The sequence below is a fragment of the Staurois parvus genome, unplaced genomic scaffold, assembly GCF_062004578.1.
Source record: "Staurois parvus isolate SC_StPar_1 unplaced genomic scaffold, SC_StPar_1.0 ptg000068l, whole genome shotgun sequence".
NCBI classification, from domain to species: Eukaryota; Metazoa; Chordata; class Amphibia; order Anura; family Ranidae; genus Staurois; species Staurois parvus.
In genome coordinates this window covers 8762305-8776410 of record NW_028317864.1, presented here as the reverse complement: position 1 = coordinate 8776410, position 14106 = coordinate 8762305, and the positions used below count along the sequence as shown (strand labels likewise).

At 43.5% G+C, this 14106-nt stretch overlaps 1 protein-coding gene across 4 annotated transcripts in view; it reads left to right on the top strand.

Moving 5' to 3' along the window:
• The window catches only part of NUP188 (nucleoporin 188), a 134860-nt gene that overhangs the window by 81232 nt on the left and 39522 nt on the right, over nt 1-14106 (top strand). For 3 of the 4 annotated variants that reach the window (XM_089669093.1, XM_089669095.1, XM_089669091.1), the window contains exons 22-29: nt 67-133; nt 263-388; nt 747-880; nt 980-1086; nt 9412-9618; nt 11858-12027; nt 12104-12173; nt 12256-12323. In XM_089669093.1, coding sequence (XP_089525219.1) covers nt 67-133; nt 263-388; nt 747-880; nt 980-1086; nt 9412-9618; nt 11858-12027; nt 12104-12173; nt 12256-12323 — 949 coding nt within the window. The remainder of the gene's footprint in view (nt 1-66; nt 134-262; nt 389-746; nt 881-979; nt 1087-9411; nt 9619-11857; nt 12028-12103; nt 12174-12255; nt 12324-14106) is intronic. The other variant, XM_089669092.1, reaches the window with a different exon arrangement.

Genomic DNA, 14106 nt, shown 5'->3' with positions numbered 1-14106 from the left:
CAATATTGATGCTTATACCATTCATATTTATTCCTGATTTTTTTCTAAGACCTCTGTCTGTTTCAGGTTATCTGATGCTGAATCTGATTCATGCCATCCTTAACCTCTGCCCTGACACAGATCAACACAGCAGGTGATGCAACAGGCTCACTGCCCACCTCCCTTTTCTTTTTACATTGTATGTGTTATGATAATGCAGCCTGATTATATGGCTGACAGTTCATCAGTGTACACTGAATAATAATACAAATATTGTCCACAGCAGCCCCAGCCTGCAGACCTTGTGCATCTACACACTAACTAATACTGAGGCAGGACAAGCTATTATTAATATTATGGGAATTGGAGTTGATACAATCAACCTGGTCATGGCATCTCAGTCTGGCAGGTAAGCATTACTGCAGTTGTCTAAGATGTCCAAAGCTTTATGAATGATGAGCCTTGTGAAAATATGCCTGAGTCTTCTGCTCAAAATTATGTTGGCAGTGCAGTGTTAAAATACTAATATAATTTGTGTTCCAAATCCTCTTTTAAACCTCAGTTGTGTGTAGAAGGGGGAGAAAACCACATACTGCAGGAAATTTTTATGACTTGTATGAGAGATAGAACCCATCATTTCATTCCATACACCAGTATCCACTAAAACTGAAATGCCAGTGTTGGATGAATCCTTCATTTATCCTAACAATGATGTCATAACTTTAATGCGTTACCTTTTTATTTTTTGGATAAATCTTGCATTTTAGCAGTGGAACCGAAGGACAAGGCCAAATGTTAATCCAGACTGTTAAACTGGCCTTTTCCATCACAAACAACGTCATTAGACTGAAGCCTTCCTCTAGCAGTGTTTCCCCTCTGGAACAGGCACTCACTCAACATGGTATGTGACCTTTATAGGATATACAATGAATCATGACATCTTTGTGGTAATCCTTGTACCTTTCTGAACCATATCTTCATGTTGTCATCCCCCTGCCAGGAGCTCACGGGAACAATCTTATTGCTGTCCTGGCCAAATATATCTACCATAAATATGATCCATCTCTACCACGGCTGGCTATCCAACTTTTGAAACGTCTGGCTACAGTAAGAGACTGTTTTATAAGTGTTTTTTTGTGCTATGACGGTTTGGGTTAATAAATACATATTTTTATGACTGTATGTTTTTTTTTTAAATATACATTTAGATTATTTTTTACTTTAACCGGTTCCCAACTACAGTATAGCTAAAAGACAGCCGCAGCACAGCGCTCCAGCTCTGGGAGGATGTCCATGGAGGTACATCCTCCCGTGTGCGCATTGGGCACGCTCTTTGACTGCTGTCCTTTTGGACATAGCTGAACACAGATTGGGGTAAAGGCTTATCACAGTGGCCCTTTACCATGTGATCAGCTGTGTCCAATCACTGCTGGTATCAGTGAAGCCTCACCAGTGCACATCAGTGAAGAAGAAAAATTACTTTCTCTTATGTTCTTTGATGGGCACAGCTCTTCTTAATCTTGACCATAGGGTTATATTGCCACATACAGGAGTAGGACACTAGGCAAAAAAGAAACTTCACACTGAATATGGGCAGTTCTTTCTGGCATATAACCCCCTCCCTGCTATAGGCAGTCTAGTTTACTCTTTTGTTTATTGATGCACACAGCATCTTCTATTCTCAACCATAGGGTTATATCACCACCTACAGGAGTAGGACACTAAGCAGAAAAGAGAAACTCAGCACCACCTATTGCAATCCAGTTCTTTCTGCCTAGTGACAGGGAGTAGTGACCTAGCTCCCTACTGGGACCCTGTGGTTCCATAGCACTTTTTTTTCTTTTATTTCCTCTGGTTTTTTTCTGAGGAGACTTTCTATCAACAGCTGGGTTGGGCAACGGGCTGGATAATGTAGATCCAACAGTCACCGCAGCCTTGCCAGCGAGTATGCGCAGACCCTAGTCTCGCGCTGGGTAGTAGAGGACAAAGCCCCATTTGGACCGGGGCGGCCAGTGAGTTAAACATCTCGTGGGGGCATATATGACCAGACTTTAGATATCGGTGTCACAGTGAGTTCCTGGCCGACAGCCTGTCCACTCTGGTGGAGAGGTGGTTCTGTCCATGAACCAGATATGTAGCGTACCAGCCGCTTCCTTGGACTGGTAAGATCTCTTCAAACCCCTCCCCCCCCCCTTCCAGACGCAATGTGGGACGCGGGTGCTGATGGGATGGTTGTCCCTGGGGGCTCACATCCTCCCTGCCTGACAAGCTGATGAGATCCCCGACCCTTCTGATAGTGAGGATGAGTCCTCTGCTGCTGTTGTTGCACATGAAAAGGTGTTGGTGGATGCACATCGTGGTGAGAAATCTTAAAGTTGGAGGATGCCTCTGGGGCGACCATGGATAAGTCTGTCCCCTTTGGTACACACAAGCTGCCTTGTGCAGCAAAGGCGTTCTCTTATCTGTCTTGCTTTGACAAATTTGTATACAAAGATTGGCAGTGTCCTAAGAGATTGTGGTCCCGAAGCGATTTGCCGTGTGTTATCCCTTCAAAGAATCTCTTCTGAAGATGTGGATCCTCCTATTTCCAGCTGAATAAGTCCACTTTTGATACCTGTGGAGGAGTCTCCGTCCTTTAAGGAACCAGTGGACAGAAAGCCGGAATCAGTCACAATGACAATATTCTCTATTGCCGGATCACCTCTTCGGCCAGTTTTGGCCGAAGGACTTTTTGTTGTTTTGTATGACTAGTGTTTTACTGTTTGTTTCACTGCATATCTGATGTTGGTTCACCACACATAAGATTGTTTTTGTCACTGTGTGTATAGTGTATACACTTATTTGTGTTTTTAACACTGGTCACTTTATCTAATGAATTTTTCCCATTTGTAGGGATTCACCTAGTTTACACTATTGGTGTGTATTATCCCAATTTTGGGATTTGGGTTTGTTGTTTCACAGCAATTAGGGTCTGTTAATATGACCCATTTGTTAGTTCACTTAATTGCACTTTAAGGATTTTTTGCACCTTAATTTAAGTCCTGTTTTTTTGGGATTCATATGTTGGGATTTATTTGTTTTAATTTATTGTATTTAGTGCATTTTCTATTTATTCATGTTTATTTAGCCCTGCACCATATGTACATTATCTGTGGTTATCCTTTGTAGAGGTATGAGGGTGGGGTGCTAGCAGCTCTGTCTAGGTTGTGTTCATTTAGCGCAGGAAGAACTACTATACTTTTAAACACTTTTAAAGCCCCTTATAGGTCATCAGTTTAGCGTTACAGAGGAGGTCTGGTGCTGGAATTATTGCTCTCATTCTGGCGTGTGCGGTGATATGTAACGTGTATTGCATTCGACGTTTTCATGAGTAGGCGTGCCAGCATGTGCTTTTACGTTTGTGCGTATATGTTGGGGGGGGGCTCCAAAGCATAATGTTTCCACTTCCTCGCTTGACTGTAGGGATGGTGTTTTTAGGGTCATAGCATTTTTCTTCCTTCAAACACGGCGAGTCGAGTTAATGCCAAAGAGCTCAATTTTGGTCTCATCTGACCACAGCACTTTTTCCCAATCCTTCTCTGAATCATTTAGATGTTCGTTGGAAAACTTCAGTTGGACCTGTACATGTGCCTTCCTGAGGAGGGGGACATTGAGGGCGCTGCAGGATTTCAATCCATGGCGGCGACTTGTGTTACCAATGGTTTGTTTGGTGACTGTGGTCCCAACTGCCTTGAGATCATTCACAAGCTTCTCCTGTGTAGTTCTGGGCTGATCCCTCATGTTTCTCATGATCATCCTTTACCCCATGAGGTGAAAGCTTGCATGCAGCTCCAGACCGAGGGGCGATTTAAGTTTTTTTTGTATTTCTTCCATTTGGGAATAATCGCTCCAACAGTTGTCTCGTTGTCTCTTTCTCACTAAGCTTCTTGCTGATTGTCGATGCCCATTCCAGCCTTGTGCAGGTCTACAATCTTGTCCCTGACGTCCTTTGACAGCTCTTTGGTCTTGCCCATGGTGGTGCACAAGAAAGAGATTCTGTGGACAGGTGTCTTTTATACACATAACAAGTTGTCGTTAGGAGCATCTTGACAGGACTAATCTGTGTACCACATGAGCACATAGCCAGTCTGTGGGAGCCATAATTATTGTTGGTTGGTAGGGGATCAAATACTTATTTTACTCACTGAACTGAAACTCAATTTATAACATTTGTATCATGTGTTTTCTCTGGATTTTTGGTTGATATTCTGTCTCTATCATTTAAAATACACCTATGCTAAAAATTACAGACCCTTCATTTCTTTGTAAGTGGGCAAGCTTACAAAGTCTGCAGGTGATCAAATAATTAGTTTCCCCATTGTATATCTTGTGGTGTGAGGCTGCGGGTGTTCATCTGCGTTACTTCTCGGTGGCTAGGATATTAGCCTTTGTGCAACGTGGCATTGAGAAAAAGTTGATGTTAAGTACCATCAAGAGCCAAATTTTTGCTCCAGCTATTTTCTTTCAAAGTCCCATAGCCACACACTCTTTGATCCGTACTTTCGTTCAAGGAGTTCGGCATGTGGTGCTTCCAGTGCACTCTCCGTTGGCAATTTGGGATCTGAATCCAGGTTATTCTGTTCTTCAGTGACCTCCTTTTGAGAATATTAGGGAGATTCCCCTGCTTCCGCTGTCCCAGAAGGTGGTCTTTTTAGTGGCTATCATTTCTGCTCCAGTTGGTGACCTTGTTCTGCAGGTCTCCTTGTTTAGTTGTTTACAAGGACAGGTTCTCTGTCCATGTCCTTCTTTTCTCCCGAAGGTGGTCTTTACCTTTCATTTGAATGAGGACATTGTCCTACCTTCCTTATGTCCTCGTCTTCTCACATCCTAAGGAATTTGTTCTGCACGCCCTGGATGTGGTTTGGGCAATTCATGTGTATCTGTCTGCTACCGAGTCTTTTCGGAAGGCTGATTCCCTTTTTGTGATCACAGATGGGCTGAGGAAGGATTTGGTGGCATCCTCTGCCACCATTTCTAGATGGATTAGACAGACGGTGGTTCAAGCCTATACTATTATGGGTCAGGTTCCTCCCTTTCCCTTAATGGCATACTCTAATCGTGCTTTTAGTGCTTCCTGGGTCTTCCATCGTCAAGCATCTGTGCCTCAATTATGCTAGGCGGCTACCTGGTTGTCTGTGCACAACTTTATTAAGTTTTACAAGGTGGATGTCCTTGCGCCATCGGGCGTGTGTTTTTACCGCAAAGTTTTGCAGGCGACTATTTGAGATTCTGTTCCCTCCTGGGGGTGTGTGTTCTGGCTGGGCAGTTGTTTTCCTGTCGAGCTCTTGTTGGCCTTGTTTTTTCTCCCACCCTTCACTTGTTGGGCACTGCTATGGTCGAGAATAGAAGATGCTGTGTCCATCAATGAAAGAAAGAGAAAACAGGATTTTTTTGTTACAGTAAAATCCCTTTCTTTGAGTTAGTTGACAGATACAGCACCCACCTCTCTGTAATTTTTTTCTTTGACCTCTTGTGACTAACTGGTTTGCCTAAGCAGAGAGGGGGTTTATATCAGCCAGGACTTGCCCATAGGTGGTGCCGAGTTTCTTATTTCTGCCTAGTGTCCTAATCCTGTAGGTGGCGATATAACCCTATGGTCGCGAATAGAAGCTGCTGTGTCTGCAAATGAACTCCAAGAAAAGGATTTTATGGTAACAAAAAATCCCGTTTTTTTTTTTACAGCCTAGTGTTCAGGAGGAGGAACTGGTTCCCTGCTGGGACCTGTAGTTTCTTTTCTTTTTCCTGGGATTTTTTTCCTGCAGAGATCTTCAGTCAACAGCCGGGCTGGGCGATTGGCTAGATAATCTAGATGCAGTGGTCACCCCAGTCTGGCCAACGAGTGTGTCAGACCTTTAGCTAAGCACTAGGTTGGCTGCAACAAAGCCCCATCCTGGACTGTGGAAGCCAGTGAGTTAAACGTCTCTCAGGGACACCTATGACCTGGCGCCAGAGTCCGTGTCAGTGTTACCCTGGTCGACAGCTCCTCCACTTTAGTGTCTGTTCTACCTCCCTGGGTTGCCGTTTGCCTATTGTAAGCCAGCTTTTGTGGGACAGAGAGTTGTCAGGCTTGAGTTCTCCACAATCTTGTGGGCTTGCATGCCTTCTCTTGAGATGGTTTGTTATCACTCCTGGATGGCTTCTATTGCCAGGTGCAAGGCCATATTTCTTTTTGGTAGCTTGGGCATTGGCCTTTCTTCAATAGGACATTGAACAAAGATTGCCTTGAGTACCATTACGGCTTTAGTTTCTGCCCTTGCTGCTTTTTTGCATTGTCTCTTGGCCACACAGTTCCTGCTTTGCCCATTTTTTCAAGGGGTTTGTCATTTTGGCGCCTCCCGTGTGCTCCCTGTTACCCCCATGGGACTTGATTTTTGTTCTGCCAGTTCTCCAGAAGCCTTCCATTTGAAGAGTATTTGGGTTATTCCCTTGCTTACTTTTTCTCAAAGAGTTGTCTCCTTGGTCTCCATTTCTTTTGCAAGACAAGTGTCTCAGCTGGTGGTCTTGTACATCTCCCTATTTGGTTCTACACATGGATAATGTAGTTCTTCGTCTGTGCTCCCATTTTCTGCTGAAGGTGGTATTGAATTTTCACCTAACTGAGGACATTGTCCTGCCTTCCTTGTGTCCAACAGTCACATTCTAGAGAGGTTGTGTTGCATGCTTTGGATGGGGTTCATGCATTCCTGTCCACTGCGGCCTCTTGCCAGTGGTCAGATGCCTTTTTATGCTCACAGACGGCCCAATGAAAAGCATGATGGCGTCCTTTACCACAATTTCCGATTGAATCTGGCAGACGTTTGTTCAGGCGTACACTGTTAAGGAGCAGGCATCCCTCTTCCCCCGTTTTTGCACGCTCCACAAGGGTACTAGTGCCTCTGTTGCTCTCTGGCACCTATGTCTCAGGGTTGCAAGGTGGCTACCTGGTTGTTTGTGCACACTTTTACTGACGTTTATACAGTTTATATTTTTGAGTCTTCAGATTCTTGTTTTGGCCACAAGGATTTGAAGGCTACTGTTTAAGGTGCCTTGTTTGTCCCTTAAGGGCAGTGTTTCTCAACTCCAGTCCTCATGGACCCCCAACAGGTCATGTTTTCAGGATTTCCATTATTTTGCACAGGTGATTTGATCAGTTTCACTGCCTTAGTAATTACCACAGCTGTTTCATCTGAGGGAAATCCTGAAAACATGACCTGTTGGGTGTCCATGAGGACTGGAGTTGAGAAACACTGCTTTAGGGGTTGTTTGGGTGTTTGGAGTGTTTGCCTGGTTGCTCCAGTTCCCTTTTGGTTTGTCCACCCCTCATTGAGGCACTGCTTGGGGACATCCCTATGGTCAAGATTAACCACTTACTCCCGTTCCTGACCAGGCCATTTTTTGCGCTGTGTTACTGTGTAACTGACAATTGCGTGGTCGTGCAACGCTGCACCCAAATTAAATTTATGTCCTTTCTTTCCCCACAAATAGAGCTTTCTTTCGTTGGTATATGTTCGCTATGAGTCCCAATACATGTAAATTAATTGTTTTTTGTGAAAATTATAGCATCTACAAATGGTGGTATAGATACTGGAATTTTTATTTATTTATTTATATTCGTCAATGAACATAAGAGAAATAGGATTTTTAGTTACCCTAAAATCCCTTTCTCTGAGTTCATTGACGAACACAGCACCCACAGCTCTATGGGAATTTAAGCTTTCTGACACTGCTTTGTTACCAACTATATTGCCTTTAGCAGAGAGGAGGGGGGTTTTATACCAGAAGGGACTGCCTATAGGCTGTGCTAAGTTTCTTTTCTGCCTAGTGTCCTACTCCTGTAGGGGGTGATATAACCTTATCAAGTTTAGGGAGAGCCGTGCCCATCAATGAACTGAGAGAAAGGGGTTTTACGGTGGTTAACAAAAAATCTCGTTATGTGCAAAATTTTATCACAAAAACTAAGAAAAACGTTTTTTTTTCGTTATGTTTAGCAAAAAATAAAAAAAAAACCCATTGATAATTAAATACCACCAAAAGAAAGCTCTATCTGTCTCACAAAAATGTTAAAAATGTAATTTGGGTACAGTGTTGCATGACTAATTGCCATTCAAAGTGCAACAGCGCTTAAGGCTGAAAAATGGCCTGGGCAGGAATAGGGTGAAAGTGCCCGGTATTGAAGTGGTAAGGGTAATCCTGTGGAAATAGCTGAACATACGGTATTGAATAACAGCTGTCACTTGAACCTTACTGTGCCGCTATGCACCAGTTATCTTCATCCATAGTCTAAACAGTTCCAGTACCCAATTTCAGTACATAATCTGGTACACTTGTTAAGGACTTTTTAAATTAAAGGATAAATTTCAAGACTGCCCTTTGCAGACCTCCTATTATCCTATATAAATGCCCAAATCTGGGCTTAGGGCACCAAGCAGCACCCCTGTTCCCAGAAGGCCCACCAGCAGGAAATGTTGCCTTTTCTTTTTTTTTTTTTTTATAGGTTTCTTAAGTCTGGTCACATGACCTCCTTGGTTTTTTCCTTTGGTCTTCTCCTGTTGGCCCTCTGATTATGCTAACAACTGTGCATTTAATGGGCGAGCCCATAACACCCCAGCATTCATTATATGTCCTCAGTCTTCCAGAATGAATGGTCTCCAACACTGTGTCATGGAGACCAAGAACACCTTATGGTGAAAAGGAAGTACTGTGAGGACTGCTACAGAATATTTTAGCCTGTGCTGCCTTTTAGGCTGCTGCTAAAGGAACCATTTTAAAAAAACAAATGAAAAAAATAAATTTTGCCTAGAGTTGGCCTTTAAAGCGTTACTAAACCCACCACAGTAAAATCAGTCTGTATACGCAGTAAAGCATGCTTGTTGTACTCACTGTGGAAAGGTTAATCCTCCGCATTGTGTAAAAAGGATGTTTGATCCTGTTTTCTCTACCTCTCCTCTTGTTCAAATGTCCACCTGATAAGACAGACTGAATGTCACGTACACATGCTCTGTATAGTATGTATTGCTGGAGACGTTTTTTTTTTTATTGGGAGAGTGCATGTGATCAGCACAGGGCCAATCAGCACTGTCCAGACAGAGAATCAAGGGTTCTGCATCCTCCTAGAGCAGAAAGAAAACGCCTACAAGCTTTAACCAGTGCTCTGCTGAACATTGATAGAAGTCACAAGACTGCTCTAACTGCTAAAATAATTGCACTTCCATGTTGTGTGTACTGTGGGAGACCAGATAGAATGAATGCAGGGTCCCGGGTTTAGTAACACTTTAATAGCCAATTGTATTAGTCTGAAAAAAGTCAGTTTTGTTTTCAGTCTGTCAGTTTTCAGTCTGACTTAACACATCTGATTTCATACAATTACTGCACATCACTAATAACATGTCTTGATGCATATGAATTGTTACACAGGTGGCCCCCATGTCTGTGTACGCCTGCCTGGGAAGTGATGCAGCTGCTATCCGTGATGCTTTTTTGAACCGCTTAGAGTGCAGCATAGAGGATATGCAGATAAAGGTTATGACTCTGGAATTTCTTACCGTGGCTGTGGAGACCCAGCCAGGTCTCATTGAACTCTTCCTAAACCTAGATGTGAAAAACAAGAGCGATGGAACAAAAGTGAGTGATTCATTTGTCTTCCTTGTCATAAAGTATGGTTATATTAGGCTCCCTTAATGTGTTTGAGCATTACAAGTAAATATACATACCAGTCAGACATACATTTTTTCATTTGAACTAACTCAAGGGATCCCTGCTGAGTGGTTTGAATTTATCATACTGGCATTGTACAAGTGCTGTTTTTCCTATTTTGTTTTAAGCAACCATATACTGTATGTCAGCCTGTGAATATTTTGACCAAGTATTTTCACTGGTCCCAGCCCATTTAATGTCAGGAAGAGGGAGGTTGTATTTCAACCTAGAAACGCTTTGAAAAGCCTGATAAATCTTGCTGGAAATGGACTATGTTAGCTTTAGGTTAAAGAGTTATGGGGTATTCTGTAATTTAAAGTCAGCAGCCCCAAATACTGTAGCTGCTGACTTTTAATAAACAGACACTCAGCAGCCCATCTTGATTGTTGGAAACTGGTTGTGACTTCTTGCTGTTTCACAGCTGGCTTCCCACTGAGCATGTACAAGATGTACTGCGCTTTCAGAATGGTCCTACAGTCTCCTGGGACTTGAACCAATAGTGGTGGAGGGGGAGGAGGAGGATAAGAAGAACTTTCACTTTTAAGTGAAGTTCCATTTTACCCCTGGTTCACATTTGTGCGGGTGGTGCCACTGCGAATCCGCACAAAAATTTGTGCAGCCGCACCACCCGCACAGAGGAATGCGGACCCATGGGCAGGTGCCAGTAATTCTAATGGTACGCCGCCCGCATTGAAAATCGCAAACGTACTGGGAACCGAGTTTCCCGTGCAGGCTGTGTTTTCCGAAGAAGTGCAGGGACTTCTTCCCTGCGTGTCCCGGGGCATGGGAGTCCATTCAGGAACACGGAGATCTGAACCTAGCCTTAAGGTAAATTTAGTGGAAACATTTCCAGGATAGCAATAGGAATGAGTTGTAAAGTGCTTTGTTTGCATTCGCTGGACCCATTTCTTGGCATAGGTCAAATGATCTTTTAAAACTGGGTGATCACATCAGCAAACCCTCCCAATCTCTTAATTCCCCAAACTGAGACTGAATGGTCTGCCCTTTTGAAGACTGCTAATGTCAGTTGGCCACTGCACTGGCAGACCGTGTGACCTATGCCATGGAATAGCTCATCTGACTGAAAACAAAGCACTTTAGGATTCTTTCATTGCCAAAGATGCTATGTTTTATGGTTTTCCAAACATATTTCTTCAATGAATGGTGCCTACCAGTTTTGATATTTTTAAAAGTTTCCCTTTTGGATATTGTTCTGCTTCAATTTGGATTTTGAGGCTTCTATATTGGTAGGTAACAGGCTGCTACATTGCAGAGAATACTGGCAGCCCTAACACATGCTGTGGATGTTTGTACTGTCCAGACTGTGTATTTGTGAGATGCACAGAAACAATGGCATTCACACAAGTACAGGGGCATACATTTGTTCACTTCAACGTGCCCATGCCCTTGCTCTGTTAGATCAGTCAATGGAGTTATTGACCTTTAAAGCGGAGCTCCAGAAATTCAGCCACTTTCTAAAATGTTCTGGCTTACTATTGGTTAACAAACTGCATGTCACCTCGGGGACCCATCATTTTAGTCAGGTGCAATTTCGGGCTCCTGCAGACTTGTCAGTGTAACTTTCTACCTGTATGTCATATGGGCAGACAGTTACTGAATGACAGGAAAGATCGATGAACTACCTAGAGTGCTCATCGGTGCCCTAGAACTACAAGCTGTCAGCCACAATGGCTGATGGTAGTTGTAGTTCTCCCATTCACTGAACTTTGTGAATGAATGATACATCTGGGTGGGCAGAGCCCTGCAGGGCCACATTTTTATTTATTTTTTAATTGTGACAGCGGGTGCAGGGAGAAGATCCCCAGCCCACTGTCACAACGGGGGATTGGGGGGCTGCTGCATCAGTAACATGTAAAACCTTGAATACGGGTGTAACATGTTATAAAAGGTGCACTTATCCTTTTAGAGTGAATCTTTACTTTCAGTTAAGACCTCACCATTCATCACCTTCATCAATTAGGTTTGGATATAGCATGGAAAGATTAAAACCTCTGTCACGTTTTTCTAATTGTCTCTTCACTGGGGAGGAATGCCTGCCTTGTGATCAAATGGAAAGTGAGGGTAAATTTCTCTTGAAGCTTGCCTGAAGTTGTAACCCTCTCCCTCTGCACTGCTTTTAACTTACTCCTTTTGAATCCCCACACAGGAATACAGCTTGGGACAGTGGAGTTGTCTGCAGGTTGTTCTGGATCTAATTGACTTACAAAAATCAGACCGGTTTTGGTGCACCCCTCAGCTACACCGTTCAGCCATTGCCTTCCTGCATGCCTTATGGCAAGATCGCCGTGACAGTGCCATGTCTGTACTGAGAACAAAGTGAGTAGTATAGTTATGTCCAGAAAATTGAGAGTTCTTGAGGCATATGTTACCAAATTGATTCATATTTCCGCAGGCCACGATTTTGGGAGAATTTGACAGGACCACTCTTTGGAACACTTGTTTCCCCTTCAGATTCTTCAGATGTAAGTTTATTCAGAATCTGTCCTTTTACTGTTTAAGAATGATCTTGATTCCCGTCACATGACTTTTAATTTTTTTTCACAGCTGAGTGTCTTAGAAACCTGTGCTTTCATCATGAGAATCCTGTGCCTGGAGATTTACTACGTAGTCAGGTATTTGTGCGTGTGATGCTATCCACAACCTTTCTTACATGTGATATAACTTAGAAATGTACAATATCTTAAGAATTCCCTGTCTCCACCAGCAATCCGTTTCACCTCAGATCTTTGTCTGGACTCTATTCTGCCATGAACACTGAGCCAAGTTCTATACATTGCTAAACAACCTTCAAACTTGTGGAAGGTTTTCTTTCCTAGATAACCTCGTTAAGCATTTGTGTTTTTTTTCCTAGTGTAGAATATACCTCAAGCTGTAAGGGCACTCTACCAATAAATCGTGTTTATAAAGGATACAATTTTATTTCTCCCAGAGTCCACTGGTGGACACAATCACCCTCTGGATATATGTCCTGCACCTAGGAGGTTGGTCAGTAAGCAAATTAGACATACTGTATTTCCTCCCAGTGCTTAGGGTCCTGAAAGAGTAGGATATTCTCTCCAACTCTGCTCTCGATCAAAGCTGACTATAGGTTTCTCACTCCTAGAGCCCCCCTATATCCGGGAAATTCACTGCTGCTGGCAACCTGTATATCGTAGTGTCACACCGCACCCCCATACCCAGGCATTCATCTCAGTAGTTTGGTGAGTAGGCTTATACCCAAGGGGGTCTGCAATGTCTTTTCAGGGGTGGGTCATTGGTCTTTCTTCAATTCACTTTCCTTATCTGCTTTTTTTTAATTCAGGCTAGCTAAAATCTTCTAATCTTGGCTTGCAGCCATCACCCCCTTCTATAGTAGTGTCCTTTCTAAATGCTTGGAATACCTTGGTTTGATTTTGGTTTCCAGGGTCGCAAAACTCTTCCTTAACCTGAGATTGGTGAGGCAACAGATTTTGCTTTTGTGAACACAGTACGGTTTATCCCATTGCCTCTGAAAAGTTCAGGACTTCCTGGGCTCATCTTCCCAAGCAGGGGCGGAATGACCATTTGAGCACTCGGGCACTGCCCGAGGGCCCGGGGTCAGTAGGGGACCCCAGGAAATGCCCCTGGTACCTTTTATAGGCTTTTTTGGGTGTGCTTTGAGTGTGGGTAAGGACACGGGCCCCAAAACCCCCTATTGCCCGGGGGCCCCATGAGTTGTCAGTCCGCCCCTGTTCCCAAGCATTTCTTTCTGCCGATATTCATACCACAGGGCATGCTGTCCAAGTAGAATGACTCTCATCTCTCTGTGGTCAAAAGTATATACCAAATTGTCTGTTGTGTTGGCTTAGATCTCTATTGGCATTGCAGGTTCCTATCTTTACCTGACTTTCCAGTTAGGGTGGCGACATCAGCATCCTTTAAGTCAGGCTTTTTCAACCAGGGTGCCTTGAGGTTTCTTCAGAGGTGCAATATGCCTAAAAATTACCCAAAAATTGTATAGAAGCCAGTAGGTGGATCAAGCCTGCCTTTTAGTTACACAAAGCCATAGGTTTTCACTGTGCACCATTACAGTCTTCTAGCCACCGGCACCCTACCAACCTGTGACGTCTTTGGTTGATGAGGAGGACGTTGGGCTCCTGCACAGCATCCTTGTTTGCCACTCCCCTGCCCCCCTCCATCAGCACTTGAGGCGCATTAGCTGAGGGAGAAAAACTGAGGGAGAAGAGAAACACTGAAATACTAGTCAATACCAGTGTGTAAATGTGTATTTGTTTTGGAAGAATAAGCTACCTCTAACGATTGGTGTCCTACGTGTGTGGATGTTGCTGCACTGTGTAAAACTATTTGTTTAGTTTTTTACATTTTTGAAAAAGGTGCCTTGAGATTGTGCAGAATTTTAAGGGTGCCTTGACTGAT